This window comes from Mizuhopecten yessoensis, unplaced genomic scaffold, assembly GCF_002113885.1.
Source record: "Mizuhopecten yessoensis strain PY_sf001 unplaced genomic scaffold, ASM211388v2 scaffold11145, whole genome shotgun sequence".
Lineage (NCBI taxonomy): Eukaryota > Metazoa > Mollusca > Bivalvia > Pectinida > Pectinidae > Mizuhopecten > Mizuhopecten yessoensis.
Genome location: NW_018408902.1, coordinates 1,127,231 through 1,150,578, shown reverse-complemented (window position 1 = coordinate 1,150,578; position 23,348 = coordinate 1,127,231). Strand labels below are relative to the sequence as shown.

The 23,348-nt window shown below is 38.4% G+C and overlaps 1 protein-coding gene across 1 annotated transcript; it reads right to left on the bottom strand.

The window, feature by feature from the left end:
- Positions 1 to 21,349: 21,349 nt before the first annotated feature.
- LOC110466785 lies at positions 21,350 to 23,281 on the bottom strand. Its single transcript, XM_021523542.1, has one exon. The coding sequence runs from the start codon at positions 23,149 to 23,151 to the stop codon at positions 21,868 to 21,870; it is 1,284 nt and encodes a 427-aa protein (XP_021379217.1). The 5' UTR covers positions 23,152 to 23,281; the 3' UTR covers positions 21,350 to 21,867.
- Positions 23,282 to 23,348: the final 67 nt, after the last annotated feature.

The following is a 23,348-nucleotide window of genomic DNA, read 5'->3' as shown; positions in this document are numbered from 1 at the left end:
TTTTTTTTTTATTCAGTTTTTCTTTTTTATAAACAACACATTTACACACAAAGCAACAAGCATACATTACATTGATTACAATTCCCTTCACAACGGACACCTCTTTACAAGAGACTAATTATATACTGTACACATAGTACACATATACACATACACACTCACAGGGGGGGGGGATTGCAAACTTTTCTTTATAGTATAATGATAATTGTTCACATTATTTTATAAGAGAAGCCATTTTTCTACTTTATTAAGCAAGACTATATTATTTTTGCAGTTTTTATGCTTAATTATCAATATCTTATGAGATTTAAGTTCAAAAAGAATGTGATTCTTTAAACTTGTTATATTGAGTTCTATTTCTAGGCATTTCATTTTAAAAATGTATTGTTTAATCAATAATAGGATAAGATTATCCACTATCAAATCAGCATCCTTTGAACTGAATTGTCCAAATATAAATTCCTGTTTGTCAAAATTCAAATCAATATTACTGGTTGCAAGCAATTGTTTTAGTTCTCTCAAAATTTCACATACTTTACCACAATCCCAAAATAGATGTTCAATTGTTTCTGGAAATCTTTTACAAAAAGTACAAGTTGAATTTTGTTTTATTCCCATTTTTTGTAGGAGTGTGTTTGTAGTTAAGATTCTATGGTTAATTCGGTATTGAAGCCATCTTAATTTAGTACTTTCAGTAGTTTTAAAAGGACATGCATAAATCTTTATCCATAATTTGTCCTGAATGTTAAAAACCGTAGACCATTTCCTTTGTGACGTGGGTTTTGTATCATTTCGGCATAAAACAGCATAAATATCCTGTGCCCCTTTAGTCCTCCTTAATATAATATTAAGATTTAAAGGTATATTAGGTAAACAAATACTCTTTTCTAAAGCAAAGATTTCTTGTTTACTATTTATAAACTGTTTTATAGCACTAATTATACTATGAAAAGTTAAAAAATTGGACCTTATATCATATCTATGTTGAAATTCTACAAAATTATAAAAAGAACCATCTTCTTTAATTACATCATATATAAAAAGCACTCCTTTTCTATACCACTCTTTACAGAAAACAGTCTTATTGTTTGTTTGGATATTGTGATTATACCACAAAGGATTTTCACATATTTTTTCACTATATAAATTGGACGACACTATTGTTTGATACCATGCTTCTAAAACGTGTTTCCAAAATTTATTTTTACATTCTTCACATGTAATTTTTAATTTATGAATTCCACAATTAGCTAAAGAGAACTTATCCATGTAGTTTTCAGGAATTAAAGTCCAACTAGCATCTTCTTTATAGATCCTCCGTACCCACGTTGCCTTTAGTGCTGTTATGAAAGATTTTAAATGAATCATTTTCAAACCACCATGTTCGTATGACTTAATTATAACATCACGTTTAACTTTATCAGTTTTTCCGCACCACAAAAATTTGTATAATATGTTATTTACTTTTTTTATATAAGAGTCATGTGGGTTTGGAAGAGCTATAAAAAGATGATTAAATTGTGAAATTAGCAATGTTTTAATAATGGTTATCTTACCTATTGGAGTGAGATTTCTTCTATTCCACGATTTTATTTTGTTTATTGTAACAACTTCAAATATATGCATGTCTATACTATATGATACTAAGAAATCAAAATAATGTTCATTCTGGTTGGATATATTGATCTGTAACATTGCAGGATTTGTCAGTAGTAATGACCTTCAGCTTCATAGAAACCTTGTTGATATGGGAGCTATATAGTCAGACACATTTTTGTTTTGTAACTGAAAAAAATTAACTTATACAATGTAATTACTAGATAAATTTAAAGATTGATTATTTTGATGAATGTTGTGATCAATTGACGTTGTATTTCTAATTGTTGCAAGATTTTTTCAAAATTTGCTCAAATCTTTTTACATAATTTTAGGAAATGTGCTATTTTTTTATATTTTTTGAACAGGATTGTTTTGATTCTAAATTTTTGAATACAGAATGTGCCATGATCATTATCAAGTCCATCCTCGATATCCAGGGGTGATGCTTACTTTTGCTTTCTGCACCCCTGAAATATGTCATAGCAAAATTGAAGGCACTTGGCTAACTATTTGATTGGTGTCGGGTAAAAAAAACTGACCAATCACTAGGCTGATACTTGTCCTATGAAGATTACAGAGGTGCGATGCCCAACTTTAAAGCCAATAAGTATTATTGTTACGAACCGCGAGATTCTTTTGATGTACATCACAGGATCAAACTAGTCGTCTTGTCTCATCCACAAGGCGATGCACACAGAGCCTTCAATTTTGCTATGACATATTCCAGAGGTGCAGAGAGCAAAGTGAGTTAAGTCATTACATTTATGTTTGTATACATTGAGCTCTGTATGCATTAGCCATTCATATGCATGTATGTGTTATTATTCTAAAAATTAATTTTCCTGGTACATTAAGATATACTGATTATTAGCTCAACGGGTCCAAAGGACCAAGGTGAGCTTATGTCATACTGTGGCATCCGTCGTTCGTAAGTCTACAATTTCTTTAAACGACTTCTTCTTCTTAACCACTTATTGGAATTTAACTTAATTTTACTGGAAGCATCCTAGGTGGTGGGGATTCAAAATTGTACAAATGGTGATGCTGTCCCCCCAAAGGGCTGAGGGGCGGGGGCCGAAAGGGGGCAATTTGGCTATATCGCTTTAAGCGACTTCTTCTCTGGAACTAACAAATGGATATCAATCATATTTGACTGGAAGCATCCCTAGGTAGTAGAGATGCTTCCAGTCAAATGGATATCAATCATATTTGACTGGACGCATCCCTAGGTAGTAGAGATTCAAAATCGTACAAATGGTTGGGCTGACTCTTCAGGGGGCTTAGGGGCGGGGCCAAAAGGGGGCAATTTGGCTACATTGCTACAAACGACTTCTTCTGTAGAACTATGCACTGGATATCAATCATAATGATCAAAAGCATCCATGGGAGGCAGGGATTCAAAATTGTACAAATGGTGATGCTGTCCCCCCAAAGGGCTGAGGGGCGGGGGCCGAAAGGGGGCAATTTGGCTATATCGCTTTAAGAGACTTCTTCTCTGGAACTAACAAATGGATATCAATCATATTTGACTGGAAGCATCCCTAGGCAGTAGAGATTCAAAATTGTACAAATGGTTGGGCTGACTCTTCAGGGGGCTTAGGGGCGGGGCCAAAAGGGGGCAATTTGGCTATATTGCTATAAACGACTTCTTCTGCATAACTATGCCATGGATATCAATCATTTTTGGTTGGAAGCATTCATGGGAGGCAGGGATTCAAAATTGTACAAATGGCGGGGCTGACCCCTCGGGCTAAGGGGTTGGGCCAAAAAAATGTTTATTACTTGGAAATGTTTGAGATCCCCACTGTATAACCATATATACAATTGCTGAGTATAAAGAGATAAATGCACGTATGCTTCCATTATGGCCTTGGGGTCTGCCCCACCCTTGCAGACTTAACCCCTGGGTCATAACTTTGCAACGGTTGAGATCCCCACCCCAAAACTATAAATACAAATGCTGGGTAAAAAGAGACCAATGCAGTCATGATATTAAAATTGATCCTGGGGTCTAATCACAGGTATCCAGGTGAGCGATACAGGCCCTCTGGGCCTCATGTTGTTTTTGAGTACCTGTTCAGATTCAGGTAAGCACAATACATTAGCAAATCCAGTATATCTAAATATATATACATTCATATCTAAGATATTCGATACTCACTGATTTACAGGTTTACAATGATTACGGGTTTAATTGAATCTTAGATTACTTTGTGGTATGGAAGCATGCTACTCTTTCGTTAACCAGCATATTTTCAGAATATGATCTAGCTTTATGTAAATAGATATTCAGTTTTTAGCTCACCTGGTCCGAAGGACCAAGGTGAGCTTATGCCATACCGCAGCGTCCGTAATCCGTCGTCCTGCGTTCGTCGTCCGTCAACTTTACACTACTAGTCATGAACCACTGAGCAGATTTTAACAAAATTTGGTGTGGAGCATCCTTGGGTGAAGAAGAAGCAATTTTGTATAAATGGTGGGTCTGGCCCCTGGGGGCTTAGGGGCGGGGCCTAATAGGGGAAATATAGCAAATTATTCTTTAAAATCCTTCTTCTTCTGTAGGAATGAAAGGATTTGGTCCATATTTGGTCAGAAGCATCCTTGGGGGAAGGAGAACAAAGTTTGTATAAATGGTGGGTTTGGCCCCCCTGGGGGCTGAGGGGCGGGACCCAATAGGGGAAATATAGCAAATTCTTTAAAATCCTTCTTCTCCTGTAGGAATGAAAGGATTTGTTCCATATTTGGTGTGGAGCATCCTTGGGAAGTCGGGAACCAATTTTGTATAAACCATGGGTCTGGTTCACCAGGGGCCTGAAGGGCAGGGCCCAATAGGGGAAACATAGCAAATTATTCTTTAAAATCCTTTATCTGTAGGAATGAAAGGATTTGGTCCATATTTGGTCAGAAGCATCCTTGGGCGAAGGGGAACAAAGTTTGTATAAATGGTGGGTCTGGCCCCCCTGGGGGCTTAGGGGCGGGGCCCAATAGGGGAAATATAGCAAATTCTTTAAAATCCTCCTTCTTCTGTAGGAATGAAAGTATTTGTTCCATATTTGGTGTGGAGCATTCTTGGGTGAAGGGGAACCAATTTTGTATACACCGTGGATCTGGCCCCCCAGGTGCCTGAGCCGTGGGGCCCAATAGGGGAAAAATAGCAAATTATTCTTTAAAATCCTTCTTCTTCTGTAGGAATGAAAGGATTTGGTCCATATTTGGTGTGGAGCATCATTGGGTGAAGGGGAACCAATTTTGTATACACCGTGGATCTGGCCCCCCAGGTGCCTGAGCCGTGGGGCCCAATAGGGGAAAAATAGCAAATTATTCTTTAAAATCCTTCTTCTTCTGTAGGAATGAAAGGATTTGGTCCATATTTGGTGTGGAGCATCATTGGGTGAAGGGGAACCAATTTTGTATACACCGTGGATCTGGCCCCCCAGGTGCCTGAGCCGTGGGGCCCAATAGGGGAAAAATAGCAAATTATTCTTTAAAATCCTTCTTCTTCTGTAGGAATGAAAGGATTTGGTCCATATTTGGTGTGGAGCATCATTGGGTAGTTGGGAACCAATTTTGTATAATTGGTGGGTGTGGCCCCCCTGGGACCTGAGGGGTGGGGCCCAATAGGGGAAATAGACGTAAATCTTCAAAATCCTTCTTCTTCGGTAGGAATGGCAGGATTTTGTCCATATTTGGTCTGAAGCATTCTTGGGTGAAGGGGAACCAATTTTGTATAAACGGTGTGTCTGACCCCGCTGTAGGCAGAGAGGTGGGGCCCAATAGGGAAAATAGAGGTTAAACCTTTAAAATCCTTCTTCTACCATAGGGATTAAGGGATTTTATCCTTATTTAGTCTGGAGCATCCTTGGGCCAAGGGGACTTAATTTTGTATTAGCAGTAGGTGTGGTCTCCTAGGGGGGCAGAAGGGCGGGGCCCAATAGGAAAAATAGAGGTAAAACCTTTAAAATCCTTCTCCGACCATCGGGATTAAGGGATTTTATCCTTATTTAGTGTGGAGCATCCTTGGGTGACGGTGACTCAATTTTGTATAATTGGTGGCTCTGTTTGAAGTTTGTTCTCTATATCTCAAGTACTGGATGGATCTTTCTGAAATTTCATATGTACTAACAGCACCTACCATGGAGTGCTATATCTTTACTTCATAACAATTACTTTAATTATATTCAGGTGAGCGATACAGGCCCTCTGGGCCTCTTGTTTACAGTTATTTGGGTGAAACATTCTGGTTATTAAGCTTTTACAGTCGCTCTCCATTGTATGTTATGATTATTATATGTCTTTAGAATAGCAGCTAGTAGCATACCATTTACCTATGCCTTCCTTCATATATCTTTGTTGGTGCATTATATACATACATTGTCATATTGTTCAAGTGCTTAATATCTCTACAATATCAATTTATCACAGTTTTAGTCTGTATCACTAAGTAAGCCACATGTCACCATGTCGGTAGGTTTATTTGTGATAGTCTGTATCATGATAAACAAGTTTGTATCACTTCTTGCCCAAGTTGTAACTAGCTAATGATATGTTGTAGAATGATTCGTGTATGTATGAATATATTTCTTCCTACCAAAAACAAAAATATTCTTTTTGTATGCCAGTTCAACAAAACCAAAATCATTGTTGATATCTAATTATCAATTTAATACAATGCACTAAAGAAAAAACAACAGCCATTTATAACCAAAAAGTCCAGTAAATGCACCAATGATATGCCTTTGCTCAAGAGTAAGGCTCTGTACCAACAACACACTATTCTTAGAGCAGGTTGTTCGTTCAGTCTTTAGGAATAGTACTTGTTTTACCCCATGTCGAGGTCTAGTTATTACCAGTGAACCAGCCTAACTAGCATTAACCTAAATGTCACTGAAGGCCCAAGGTCTAGTTATTACCAGTGAACCAGCTTAACTAGCGTTAACCTAAATGTCACTGAAGGCCCAAAATAGAATCATTCACTTGGTGGCAATTTTGACTACTTCTTTCCACTCTAAACCTTAATTCATTTGTCAAAGAAAATTAGGAAAGGTACCTTGATAATCAACATCCAATAAGACCCTATGTATGATGAAGTTCCTATTCTCAGTTATAGGATACTAGATACCTTCAGGTATTAAGCCATCTTAATGGTAAATTAATTAATAAAAAAGAAGGGCAGCAACGTTAACTCCTGAACCAGGTTTCCTTAAAAAAAAAAATGCCCTGGTATGACTGTTATTTGTCAGCAATTGAGAAAAAGGAGAATTACATGCTATGGACACCAGGTTCGGGAACTGCTGCACTTCTTTACATTTTTAATCAGACAGAAGTGAATTTTTGGAGCCAATTTCATTGTAGAAGGTGTGTGTGTGGGAGGGGGGGAGGTGAATAAGTTAAGTGACTGTGTAGCTCTCACATTCAGCATGGTATAGCACTATGTAAGGGCCAGTCATAAGAGATCTGGAATATTTTTGTCACAGTCCGTTAAGATGCTTTATTTTAAGTATGATAGCATTGTTTACAACTCTAATTTCATTGTTACATTTCCAGTTTTAGACAAGTGTTTCTGTTTGATTGTGTTATGTATAATAGCTGTACACATGATACCTAAAGTCATGGTTAAGATCACTATGACTCCCACTTTAAGTATGTTGTGACCGTTCACCATCCCAAAATATACTCACATACTAACTTTTGTACATTGTAACTCCAGATGAAATAGTAAAGGAGATATGCCATGGCAATGTATGATGGGACTGACAAACAAGATACATTCCTCTAATCCCCTTTGCTAATGCTGATGGGTGACTAATTTCTCTGTATGGACTAATATGTTCATGGTCAAGGGAGATAAATCTTGCACTTCAAGATTTTTTTCATTTTTGATAGAACCAGTAAAAGAAACAATAGAAAAATTCTATAAAAAAACTGCAAAAATTGTCATTAAGATTTATCTTATGAATAATCTATCAAACCAAATAATGCACAATTTTTTTTTATGTAAACGATAGGAAAATTATTTTGAATATTGAATATATATTTTATCCTTTGACCTTTAGATGCTTAGGAATAATCCCGGTGGATTTATGATAGAAATATGAATGTACTCGAGTCAAGAGATGCATTCTCAATTCTAATATTAACCTAAACTTTTCTATCAGTTGGTTTCCTAGTGGGAAATATTAAACTCCCTAAACATTTTAAACTATAAATTCTTGCTTACAATGTATGTCCCATCATGTACTGGTATGCTTAATTGCATTTTTCTTTCATGGTAAAGGTGCTTTTCCCTTGCATTGCTATTGACAATCCAGTTAGTGATGTGGTTTGAAGATTTTCACATATTGTGTGCACTGGTAATGGTGTCAACAATGCCGTTAGTATGTGTAGTTGGGTATTAATGTCTACAGTCCAGTTCGTGTTTGTAGTTATAGGTGTCCATATGTATATACTGTATGCTTTTACAGAATACACTTTATACCTGTACCTAGAATGTAACTTTTATGTTTTATTTCTTTTTGAAATCCTTAAGCATCACAATCTATATTTAAGGGGGCTACATGTACATAGCACAGTTATAATAGGTTTGGATCACGCAGCTGGCAAGAATTGGTTGTGTTTGTTGCTCAACTTCACCTGCCTAGAGTGGAACATAAACTGATCCTGGTTGGGCATTACAGTTACTGTGCTTCAGTAATCATTAATCAATTGGCAAGACACTATAAAAGAGCATTTGGAAATATAGACCCAAAACAAGCAGAACACATATACAACCGCCAGCACATACATGCACACCGTCACACAGACATGTGCACCGTCACACATACATGCACACCGTCACACATACATGCACACTGTCACACATACATGCACACCGTCACACATACATTCACACCATCACACATACATGCATACCGTCACACATACATGCACACCGTCACACATACATGTACACCGTCACACATACATGTGCACCGTCACACATACATGTACACCGTCACACATACATGCACACCATCACACATACATGCACACCGTCACGCATACATGCACACCGTCACACACACATGTACACCGTCACACATACACGCACACCATCACACATACATGCACACCGTCACACATACATGTACACCGTCACACATACATGCACACCATCACACATACATGTGGAGGAAGACTGAAGAAAATCTCCTGGTTAGATCTATTTGAGTAAGGGTGATCCCACACTCTTCTGTTTATGTTTAATTTCTATGTCTGTCATCCCATGAATATGAAGCACTTTAGAGAATTTTTGTTATTAGGGATTAGATTATGTTAATTAAAATGTTGTACTATATATGATATTAAAAGTCTACATGATTGTACATTCAAATGAGTGCATTACCCGGTATTCAATATCAATTATTTGATTTACAATTTATGTTTAAGAATATTCCATCCTCAATATATTTTCAGAAGTTGGAAATGTTTTGAATAGTTGTAGAAGATAGCATGTTTGATGCATAATTGATAATAAATGAGGGATATTATTTTGCTTTGTGAGCATCCTGTCACTTATTACAGACAATGCAATTTATTAAAATATAGAGATGAATACTAGTAGGACGAAGTTTCAGGAGTGTTACCTTTACTCTGGTTTTGTCTCTTTAGGTTGCAAGCCTCCCTGATCTCTCTCCTAAAATACAGATACATTTTATTACCCATGCCTTCCATCATCAGTCATATTTACACAGAAATATTGTTTCCAGTTTTTATTAGCTCACCTGGTCCGAAGGACCAAGGTGAGCTTATGCCATACCGTGGCGTCCGTCGTCCGTCTGTCTGTCCGTCCGTACGTCAACAATTTCTTTAAACAACTTCTTCTTCTTAACCACCGGTTGGAATTAAACTAAATTTGACTGGAAGCATCCCTAGGTGGTGGGGATTCAAAATTGTACAAGTGGTGGGGCTGACCCCCTAAAGGGCTGAGGGGCGGGGCCAAAAGGGGTCAATTTGTCCATATTGCTTTAAGAGACTTCTTCTCTGGAACTTAGGAGTGGATATCAACCATATTTGACTGGAAGCATCCCTAGGTGGTGGTGATTAAAAATTGTACAAATGTTGGGGCTGACTCTTCAGGGGGCTTAGGGGCGGGGCCAAAAGGGGGCAATTTGGCTATATTGCTACAAACGACTTCTTCTGTAGAACTGTGCACTGGATATCAATCATATTTGATCAAAAGCATTCCTTGGAGGCAGGGATTTAAAATTGTACAAATGGTGTGGCTGACCCCCCAGGGGGCTGAGGGGCAGGGCCAAAAAGGGTATTTGGCTATACTGCTTTAAGTGACTTCTTCTCTGGAACTAAGTGATGGATATCAACCTTATTTGACTGGAAGCATCTCTAGGTGGTGGAGATTCAAAATTGTACAAACGGTTGGGCTGACCCCCCAGGGGGCTGAGGGGCGGGGCCAAAAGGGGGCAATTTGGTTATATTGCTATAAATGACTTCTTCTGCAGAACTATGCCATGGATATTGATCATATTTGGTCGGAAGTATTCATGGGAGGCAGGGATTCAAAATTGTACAAATGGTGGGGCTGACCCCCCGGGCTAAGGGGTGGGGCCAATAAAATGTATTACTTGGAAATGGTTGAGATCCCCACCATATAACCATATATACAATTGCTGAGTATAAAGAGAAGAATGCACATTTGCTTCCAGGATGTCCCTAGGGTCTGGCCCCACCCTTGGAGACATAGTCCCTGGGCCATAACTTTAAAACGGTTGAGATCCCCACCCCAAAACTATATATACAAATGCTGGGCATAAAGAGACGAATGCAATCATGATATCAGAATAGACCCTGGGGTCTGACCGAACCCCTAGGGACCTAGTTTCTTAGTCACAGCTTGGAAACAGTTGAGAGCCCCACCCTATAACCGTATATATACAATTGCTGAGTATAAAGAGATGATTGCACATATGCTTCCAGGTTGGCCTTGGGGACTGCCCCACCCTTGGAGACTTAACCCCTGGGTCATAACTTTGAAATGGTTAATATCCCCACCCCAAAACTATATATACAATTGTTGGGCATAAAGAGACGAATGCAGTCATGATATTAGAATTGATCCCAGGGTCTGCCCCACCCTTGCAGACTTGGCCCCTGGGTCATAACTTTGAAACGGTTGAGATCCCCACCCCAAAACTATATATACAAATGCTTGGCAAAAAGAGACAAATGCAGTCACGATATTAGAATCGATCCTGGGGTCTGGCCACAATTCTAGGGACCTAGTTTCTGAGTCAAAGCTTGGAAACAGTTGAGATCCCCACCCCATAACCATACATAAAATTGCTGGGCATGAAAAATCTAATATAGCTATGCTACAAGGATTGGCCTTGGGGTCTGGCATATTCCCTTGATCTCATTTGGAGAATAGTTTGCCATGATTGCTTAGGTATCCAGGTGAGCGATACTGGGCCTCTTGTTTTGTGGATAAATTGTTTTCCTGATATTAACCAGTCTTGTCAATGGATTTTTTTTGTTTGAAAGAGTAATTAGTTTGATTCAGTTGTGTTCCAGTATTTATGTTAATGAATTTAAATTGTATACTTACGACTGATGACTACAAAGTATTCTTTACATGTTGTTATGTGTGTTGAATGATTGCAGTTGCAGAATAAAACAATATATACGGGGGAAATTATTGACTTCAAAGCTTGTTGTTATTTAATTGTTAGCTAATAAATCACTACAGTTTCTTAATTTAGTTTTTTGCTAAACATGACTTTTACTTGATTCACCACAAGGTCAAGGTTAAAATAAGAAAAAAATCTTGTTGAAGAATATATATATTCTAAACTATTGAAGTGAGCTTATATTTTTATGCCACAGGGAACCGTCCATCATCAATCATTAACTTTTCCATTACAGTACTTGTCCAGAACAGCTGAAAGGAATTTGAATAAATTCAGTATGGATCACCACTTGGTAAAGGACATTCATGATCAATGTTATATAAATGAAGGGGCTGGTTTGATCCCCGGCCACTTGGAACAGAGGGAAATACTAACAGGACAATCCAAGGTTTGATGAAGGTTTTTTTTACCGAATATGGTATGGAGCATTAATGAGCAAAACACATCAAATGTTTTATAAAATGAAGGATGGGCCTAATAGGATGAAGGTCATCACTCATACATCTGGTCACCAGTGATACATCTGGTCACCAGTGATAAATCTGGTCACCAGTGATACATCTAGTCACCAGTGATACATCTGGTCACCAGTGATACATCTAGCTAGTCACCAGTGATACATCTTGTCACCAGTTATTTTGGTCACCAGTGATAAATCTAGTTATTTAATATTTAGTTACCAGTAATACATCTTGACACCAGTGATACATGTACATGTACATCTGGTCACCAGTGATACTTCTAGTAATCAGTGATACATCTGGTCACCAGTGATAAATCTAGTCACCAGTGATACATCTAGTCATCAGTGATAAATCTGGTCACCAGTGATACATCTAGCTAGTCACTAGTGATACATCTTGTCACCAGTTATTTTGGTCACCAGTGATACATCTGGTCACCAGTGATAAATCTAGTCACCAGTGATACATCTAGTCATCAGTGATAAATCTGGTCACCAGTGATACATCTAGTCACAAGTAATACAACATGTACATGGACATCTGGTCACCAGTGATACTTCTAGTAATCAGTGATACATCTGGTCACCAGTGATACTTCTAGTTATCAGTGATACATCTGGTCACCAGTGATACTTCTAGTTATCTGTGATACATCTGATCACCAGTGATACATGTACATCTGATCATGGTCACCTGTGATTCACCGGGTCCCCATTGATACATATGTATATAGCTAGTCACCATTGATACATTTAGTAACCAGTAATATATTTAGTCACAAGTGATACAGGATGTCACCATGCCAGTGATACGTCTAGTCATCGGTGATACATCTGGTCACCAGTGATACATCTAGTCACCAGTGATACATCTAGTCACCAGTGATACATCTGGTCACCAGTGATACATCGATATATAGCTAGTAATCAGTGATACATCTGGTCACCAGTGATACATCTAGTCACCAGTGATAAATCTGGTCACCAGTGATACATCTAGTCACCAGTGATAAATCTGGTCACCAGTGATACATCTAGTCATCAGTGATAAATCTGGTCACCAGTGATACATCTAGCTAGTCACCAGTGATACATCTGGTCACCAGTTATTTTGGTCACCAGTGATACATCTTGTCACCAGTGATACATCTGGTCACCAGTGGATACATCTGGTCACCAGTGATAAATCTAGTCACCAGTGATACATCTGGTCACCAGTTATTTTGGTCACCAGTGATACATCTTGTCACCAGTGATACATCTGGTCACCAGTGGATACATCTGGTCACCAGTGATAAATCTAGTCACCAGTGATACATCTGGTCACCAGTTATTTTGGTCACCAGTGATACATCTTGTCACCAGTGATACATCTGGTCACCAGTGGATACATCTGGTCACCAGTGATAAATCTAGTCACCAGTGATACATCTGGTCACCAGTTATTTTGGTCACCAGTGATACATCTTGTCACCAGTGATACATCTGGTCACCAGTGATAAATCTAGTCACCAGTGATAAATCTAGTTATTTAATATTTAGTTACCAGTGATACATCTTGACACCAGTGATACATGTACATGTACATCTGGTCACCAGTGATACTTCTAGTTATCAGTGATACATCTGGTCACCAGTGATACTTCTAGTTATCTGTGATACATCTGATCACCAGTGATACTTCTAGTTATTTGTGATACATCTGATCACCAGTGATACATGTACATCTGATCATGGTCACCTGTGATTCATCGGGTCCCCATTGATACATATATATATAGCTAGTCACCATTGATACATTTAGTAACCAGTAATATATTTAGTCACCAGTGATACAGGGTGTCACCATGCCAGTGATACATCTAGTCATCGGTGATACATCTGGTCACCAGTGATACATCTAGTCACCAGTGATATATCTGGTCTCCAGTGATACATCTAGTCACCAGTGATACATCTAGTAAACAGTGATACATCTTGTCACCAGTGATATATCTGGTAACCCATGATACATCTAGTCACCAGTGATACATCTTGTCACCAGTGATACATCTAGTAAACAGTGATACCTCTGGTCACCAGCAATACATCTGGTAATTATAACCAGTGATATATCTGTACTAGTCACCAATGATACATCTGGTCACCAGTGATACATCTAGATCTAGTTATTATATATTAAATTAACCTCAGATACATGTGATACATCTGGTCATCAGTAATACATCTGGTCACCAGTGATACATCTGGTCACCAGTGATACATTGGGTCACCAGTTATACATCAATATATAGCTACTAATCAGTGATACATCTGGTCACCAGTGATACATCTAGTCACAAGTAATACATCTAGTCACCAGTGATAAATCTGGTCACCAGTGATACATCTACTCACCAGTGATACATCTGGTCACCAGTGATACATCTAGTCACCAGTGATACATCTGGTCACCAATAATATATCTAATCACCAGTGATACATGTATATATATATAGCTAGTCACCATTGATACATTTAGTAACCAGTAATATATTTAGTCACCAGTGATACAGGGTGTCACCATGCCAGTGATACGTCTAGTCATCGGTGATACATCTAGTCACCAGTTATAAATCTGGTCACCTGTGATTCATCGGGTCCCCATTGATACATATATATATAGCTAGTCACCAGTGATACATCTAGTCACCAGTAATACATCTGGTCACCAGTGATAAATCTGGTCACCAGTGATACATCTACTCACCAGTGATACATCTGGTCACCAGTGATACATCTAGTCACCAGTGATACATCTGGTCACCAATAATATATCTAATCACCAGTGATACATGTATATATATATAGCTAGTCACCATTGATACATTTAGTAACCAGTAATATATTTAGTCACCAGTGATACAGGGTGTCACCATGCCAGTGATACGTCTAGTCATCGGTGATACATCTAGTCACCAGTTATAAATCTGGTCACCTGTGATTCATCGGGTCCCCATTGATACATATATATATAGCTAGTCACCAGTGATACATCTAGTCACCAGTAATACATCTGGTCACCAGTGATAAATCTGGTCACCAGTGATACATCTACTCACCAGTGATACATCTGGTCACCAGTGATACATCTAGTCACCAGTGATACATCTGGTCACCAATAATATATCTAATCACCAGTGATACATGTATATATATATAGCTAGTCACCATTGATACATTTAGTAACCAGTAATATATTTAGTCACCAGTGATACAGGGTGTCACCATGCCAGTGATACGTCTAGTCATCGGTGATACATCTAGTCACCAGTTATAAATCTGGTCACCTGTGATTCATCGGGTCCCCATTGATACATATATATATAGCTAGTCACCAGTGATACATCTAGTCACCAGTAATACATCTGGTCACCAGTGATAAATCTGGTCACCAGTGATACATCTACTCACCAGTGATACATCTGGTCACCAGTGATACATCTAGTCACCAGTGATACATCTGGTCACCAATAATATATCTAATCACCAGTGATACATGTATATATATATAGCTAGTCACCATTGATACATTTAGTAACCAGTAATATATTTAGTCACCAGTGATACAGGGTGTCACCATGCCAGTGATACGTCTAGTCATCGGTGATACATCTAGTCACCAGTTATAAATCTGGTCACCTGTGATTCATCGGGTCCCCATTGATACATATATATATAGCTAGTCACCAGTGATACATCTAGTCACCAGTAATACATCTGGTCACCAGTGATAAATCTGGTCACCAGTGATACATCTACTCACCAGTGATACATCTGGTCACCAGTGATACATCTAGTCACCAGTGATACATCTGGTCACCAATAATATATCTAATCACCAGTGATACATGTATATATATATAGCTAGTCACCATTGATACATTTAGTAACCAGTAATATATTTAGTCACCAGTGATACAGGGTGTCACCATGCCAGTGATACGTCTAGTCATCGGTGATACATCTAGTCACCAGTTATAAATCTGGTCACCTGTGATTCATCGGGTCCCCATTGATACATATATATATAGCTAGTCACCAGTGATACATCTAGTCACCAGTAATACATCTGGTCACCAGTGATAAATCTGGTCACCAGTGATACATCTACTCACCAGTGATACATCTGGTCACCAGTGATACATCTAGTCACCAGTGATACATCTGGTCACCAATAATATATCTAATCACCAGTGATACATGTATATATATATAGCTAGTCACCATTGATACATTTAGTAACCAGTAATATATTTAGTCACCAGTGATACAGGGTGTCACCATGCCAGTGATACGTCTAGTCATCGGTGATACATCTAGTCACCAGTTATAAATCTGGTCACCTGTGATTCATCGGGTCCCCATTGATACATATATATATAGCTAGTCACCAGTGATACATCTAGTCACCAGTAATACATCTGGTCACCAGTGATAAATCTGGTCACCAGTGATACATCTACTCACCAGTGATACATCTGGTCACCAGTGATACATCTAGTCACCAGTGATACATCTGGTCACCAATAATATATCTAATCACCAGTGATACATGTATATATATATAGCTAGTCACCATTGATACATTTAGTAACCAGTAATATATTTAGTCACCAGTGATACAGGGTGTCACCATGCCAGTGATACGTCTAGTCATCGGTGATACATCTAGTCACCAGTTATAAATCTGGTCACCTGTGATTCATCGGGTCCCCATTGATACATATATATATAGCTAGTCACCAGTGATACATCTAGTCACCAGTAATACATCTGGTCACCAGTGATAAATCTGGTCACCAGTGATACATCTACTCACCAGTGATACATCTGGTCACCAGTGATACATCTAGTCACCAGTGATACATCTGGTCACCAATAATATATCTAATCACCAGTGATACATGTATATATATATAGCTAGTCACCATTGATACATTTAGTAACCAGTAATATATTTAGTCACCAGTGATACAGGGTGTCACCATGCCAGTGATACGTCTAGTCATCGGTGATACATCTAGTCACCAGTTATAAATCTGGTCACCTGTGATTCATCGGGTCCCCATTGATACATATATATATAGCTAGTCACCAGTGATACATCTAGTCACCAGTAATACATCTGGTCACCAGTGATAAATCTGGTCACCAGTGATACATCTACTCACCAGTGATACATCTGGTCACCAGTGATACATCTAGTCACCAGTGATACATCTGGTCACCAATAATATATCTAATCACCAGTGATACATGTATATATATATAGCTAGTCACCATTGATACATTTAGTAACCAGTAATATATTTAGTCACCAGTGATACAGGGTGTCACCATGCCAGTGATACGTCTAGTCATCGGTGATACATCTAGTCACCAGTTATAAATCTGGTCACCTGTGATTCATCGGGTCCCCATTGATACATATATATATAGCTAGTCACCAGTGATACATCTAGTCACCAGTAATACATCTGGTCACCAGTGATAAATCTGGTCACCAGTGATACATCTACTCACCAGTGATACATCTGGTCACCAGTGATACATCTAGTCACCAGTGATACATCTGGTCACCAATAATATATCTAATCACCAGTGATACATGTATATATATATAGCTAGTCACCATTGATACATTTAGTAACCAGTAATATATTTAGTCACCAGTGATACAGGGTGTCACCATGCCAGTGATACGTCTAGTCATCGGTGATACATCTAGTCACCAGTTATAAATCTGGTCACCTGTGATTCATCGGGTCCCCATTGATACATATATATATAGCTAGTCACCAGTGATACATCTAGTCACCAGTAATACATCTGGTCACCAGTGATAAATCTGGTCACCAGTGATACATCTACTCACCAGTGATACATCTGGTCACCAGTGATACATCTAGTCACCAGTGATACATCTGGTCACCAATAATATATCTAATCACCAGTGATACATGTATATATATATAGCTAGTCACCATTGATACATTTAGTAACCAGTAATATATTTAGTCACCAGTGATACAGGGTGTCACCATGCCAGTGATACGTCTAGTCATCGGTGATACATCTAGTCACCAGTTATAAATCTGGTCACCTGTGATTCATCGGGTCCCCATTGATACATATATATATAGCTAGTCACCAGTGATACATCTAGTCACCAGTAATACATCTGGTCACCAGTGATAAATCTGGTCACCAGTGATACATCTACTCACCAGTGATACATCTGGTCACCAGTGATACATCTAGTCACCAGTGATACATCTGGTCACCAATAATATATCTAATCACCAGTGATACATGTATATATATATAGCTAGTCACCATTGATACATTTAGTAACCAGTAATATATTTAGTCACCAGTGATACAGGGTGTCACCATGCCAGTGATACGTCTAGTCATCGGTGATACATCTAGTCACCAGTTATAAATCTGGTCACCTGTGATTCATCGGGTCCCCATTGATACATATATATATAGCTAGTCACCAGTGATACATCTAGTCACCAGTAATACATCTGGTCACCAGTGATAAATCTGGTCACCAGTGATACATCTACTCACCAGTGATACATCTGGTCACCAGTGATACATCTAGTCACCAGTGATACATCTGGTCACCAATAATATATCTAATCACCAGTGATACATGTATATATATATAGCTAGTCACCATTGATACATTTAGTAACCAGTAATATATTTAGTCACCAGTGATACAGGGTGTCACCATGCCAGTGATACGTCTAGTCATCGGTGATACATCTAGTCACCAGTTATAAATCTGGTCACCTGTGATTCATCGGGTCCCCATTGATACATATATATATAGCTAGTCACCAGTGATACATCTAGTCACCAGTAATACATCTGGTCACCAGTGATAAATCTGGTCACCAGTGATACATCTACTCACCAGTGATACATCTGGTCACCAGTGATACATCTAGTCACCAGTGATACATCTGGTCACCAATAATATATCTAATCACCAGTGATACATGTATATATATATAGCTAGTCACCATTGATACATTTAGTAACCAGTAATATATTTAGTCACCAGTGATACAGGGTGTCACCATGNATCCATGCCAGTGATACGTCTAGTCATTGGTGATACATCTGGTCACCAGTGATACATCTAGTCACCAGTGATACATCTAGTCACCAGTGCTACATCTGGTCACCAGTGATACATCTAGTCCCCAGTGATACATCTGGTCACCCGTGATACATCGATATATAGCTAGTAATCAGTGATACATCTGGTCACCAGTGATACATCGATATATAGCTAGTAATCAGTGATACATCTGGTCACCAGTGATACATCTTGTCACCAGTGATACATCTGGTCACCAGTGATACATCGAGATATAGCTAGTAATCAGTGATACATCTGGTCACCAGTGATACATCTAGTCACCAGTGATACATCTAGTCACCAGTGATACATCTGGTCACCAGTGGATACATCTAGTTATTTAATATTTAGTTACCAGTGATACATCTTGACACCAATGATACATGTACATGTACATCTGGTCACCAGTGATACATCTGGTCACCAGTGATACATCTAGTCATCAGTAATAAATCTGGTCACCAGTGATACATCTAGCTAGTCACCAGTGATACATCTTGTCACCAGTTATTTTGGTCACCAGTGATACATCTTGTCACCAGTGATAAATCTAGTTATTTAATATTTAGTAACCAGTGATACATCTGATCACCAGTGATACTTCTAGTTATTTGTGATACATCTGATCACCAGTGATACATGTACATCTGATCATGGTCACCTGTGATTCATCGGGTCCCCATTGATACATATATATATAGCTAGTCACCATTGATACATTTAGTAACCAGTAATATATTTAGTCACCAGTGATACAGGGTGTCACCATGCCAGTGATACATCTAGTCATCGGTGATACATCTGGTCACCAGTGATACATCTAGTCACCAGTGATATATCTGGTCTCCAGTGATACATCTAGTCACCAGTGATACATCTAGTCACCAGTGATACATCTAGTAAACAGTGATACATCTTGTCACCAGTGATATATCTGGTAACCCATGATACATCTAGTCACCAGTGATACATCTTGTCACCAGTGATACATCTAGTAAACAGTGATACCTCTGGTCACCAGCAATACATCTGGTAATTATAACCAGTGATATATCTGTACTAGTCACCAATGATACATCTGGTCACCAGTGATACATTTAGATCTAGTTATTATATATTTAATTAACCTCGGATACATGTGATACATCTGGTCATCAGTGATACATCTGGTCACCAGTGATACATCTGGTCACCAGTGATACATCTAGTCACCAGCAGTGAGACATCTGGTCACCAGTGATACATCGATATATAGCTAGTAATTGATACATCTAGTCACCAGTGATACATCTGGTCCCCAGTGATACATCTAGTCACAAGTAATACATCTAGTCACCAGTGATACATCTTGTCACCAGTGATACATCTAGTCACCAGTGATACATCTAGTAAACAGTGATACCTCTGGTCACCAGCAATACATCTGGTAATTATAACCAGTGATATATCTGTACTAGTCACCAATGATACATCTGGTCACCAGTGATCCATCGATATATAGCTCTGTACTAGTCACCAATGATACATCTGGTCACCAGTGATACATCTAGTCATCGGTGATACATCTAGTCACCAGTTATAAATCTGGTCACCAGTGATACATCTAGTCACCAGCAGTGATACATCTGGTCACCAGTGATACATCGATATATAGCTAGTAATCAGTGATACATCTGGTCACCAGTGATACATCTAGTCACAAGTGATAAATCTGGTCACCAGTGATACATCTGGTCACCAGTCATACATCTAGTCATCTGTGATACATCTGATCACCAGTGATACATGTACATGATCATGGTCACCTGTGATTCATCGGGTCCCCATTGATACATATATATATAGCTAGTCACCATTGATACATTTAGTAACCAGTGATACAGGGTGTCACCATGCCCGTCATACATCTAGTCATCGGTGATACATCTGGTCACCAGTGATACATCTAGTCACCAGTGATACATCTGCTCACCAATAATATATCTAATCACGAGTGATACATGTATATATATATAGCTAGTCACCATTGATACATTTAGTAACCAGTAATATATTTAGTCACCAGTGATACAGGGTGTCACCATGCCCGTCATACATCTAGTCATCGGTGATACATCTGGTCACCAGTGATAAATCTGGTCACCAGTGATACATCTCGTCACCAGTGATACATCTCGTCACCAGTGATACATCTTGTAACCAGTGACACATCTGGTCACCAAATGCAATTATACATTCAAAATATTGAACAAAATCAATCCCAAATACACAACACAGTTAAATTAATTGTATTTTTACCACGTCTTGTACACATACACATTTTCAATGTCTTTAAATCAAAGAACTGAACTATGTTCTATAACCATTCATATTGCACAGCAATTAAAAATAAGACGAGTAAAATAAATTTTACATTTCTTGTATTTCAATGTAAAAATCCATGAAATGAAATGAATATATATATATAGATTTCATCAAGTGTTTTTTGTTACACAATTTGCATATAATGGCAGTATGAAGCTGTAAGAACTATAAAAGCTACTGATGAACAAGCCTTAAATATAATAGGAAAATGAAAAAAGAAAAATCAGAAGTAGAAAACTAGCTATCAGAAGATACTGAGGTACATATGCTCAAACATCTAAAAAAAAAAAAAAAACAGAAGTACGTCAGACAGGACAGCAGAATCAGATGGACAGTATCTTTTTTACTTAGAAATTATTATAAGAAAATCAGCCGTGGAAGTCTGCAATTTGCATTATTTGGTTTGGTAGAAAATAAATATATAGCCTAAACTGAACTTTGTTCATTCCACAAATTAAAGGAATACAGATGTTGAAAACAGTATTTGTGCCAAATAATGCCATATTAGAAAATTGTTGAATCATGAGAGCACTCGATAAAGTTAATGATTGCTGCAGTTAGTACTGGTTCTCCTCAATCCAGCCTTTTATTCTGCTTGGTAGTGGAAGATGTTGGATATGATCATAGCGAGTGTACTGTCTGATAACAAATCTACACAGATACTGTAATGATCGCACTTGGGTAAACCTGGACATTGGTTTTGTGAGTCTCACAGGGAATGACGGAGCCCTAGGGGATCTTGATCGGGAATAACAAAATATCCCAGTCTGGGAGTCGTTCATGGAGTGCTCAATTAGATCAACAATAGAAGGATAACCCTCAGTGTCTGGTTGAGCATAGAAACTGAACATTCCATTACAATGCTCAATACGTGTATGCCAAGTCCTTCCATAGGATCTGAAGCTTAGACTCAACAAGTACCGTTCATCTGAACTATCACGAACAAGGAAAGCACCATCTGGTTGATTTGCTAGTTTATCTTCCGCCTCCACACGTGTTATAGGCCCCCAATACCAACCAAACTTTGAAAGCCTAAACAACTCTTGCGTTAAACTCCAAACTTTCGGAGGTTCATCCATATCTAGCAAGTCTGATTCAATAGAATCTCGAGATTGACAATTTGAAAGATCTGCCATCAGTCTAGGGTCCTGATACGACACTAACGCACTTACATTGAGACAGCTGTTTCTACTGATTGAATTGACATCACAGTTATTTTTAGACATTAAATCCAACTGTAGAACATGAACACAATCTTTTTGGCTATTTCTACCACTTTTTATTCTTTCTGTTGTATGAAATTTCATAATATCTTTAGAGCGACAGCTGGCTTTCTCCTTTTTGGAACACAATTCATTGGAATCGGTATTTGATTGGAGATCAGTCAGTTTCTGTAGATTGTTGGGTAGTATGTTTAGATCGAGGCTGTCATAACTGTGCGAGGAAGAGTTGGACTTGGAGGGTATGTCACACAGAGCCGGTTTCCTCTTGCTCTTCACCTTACCCCCTCTATTTCCTTCACCCTTCACCCCCGCAGACATGTAATGTCCACATTCCAAGTCCTCGAGTATGTTACGACCATTGTCGCCTTCATCACTCTTTTTCCGCAAATTAGTCGTAAGCCTCCTTTTGAAGCTTTTAAGAATACCAAACTTCTCTTTTTTTCTATTTTCCGTCGTTGTATGTTCTGTGTCTGCATAGTTTTGTTGTGACAGAGTTTGTGAGTCACCATGTTTATCACCGCTGTTCTCACCATCCGTACTCTCTTCCTTTACACCTTGATTTCGCTGCCGGCGTTGAAACGATTGCCTCATTCCCTTAAAAGTAATCTTCTTCATCATCTCTGTGGTATGAAAAGAAGTATCATCGTCAAAAAGACAAGCACAGATGTTCGTGAAATGTCAAATTAAATTGCAGGTATTCCAACTTTGGGTGATACCCAAGTCATTCTTTCCGCATGCGCAATAACCTTTTCCGTATTGTGGGTTTCAGAGCTGCGCATATTTGTATATTTCATTGGATTAAATTAAAATATTTT

Excerpts from the sequence above, each read along its gene's own strand:
- LOC110466785 (XM_021523542.1), bottom strand. The coding sequence starts at position 23,151 with ATGATGAAGAAGATTACTTTTAAGGGAATGAGGCAATCGTTTCAACGC.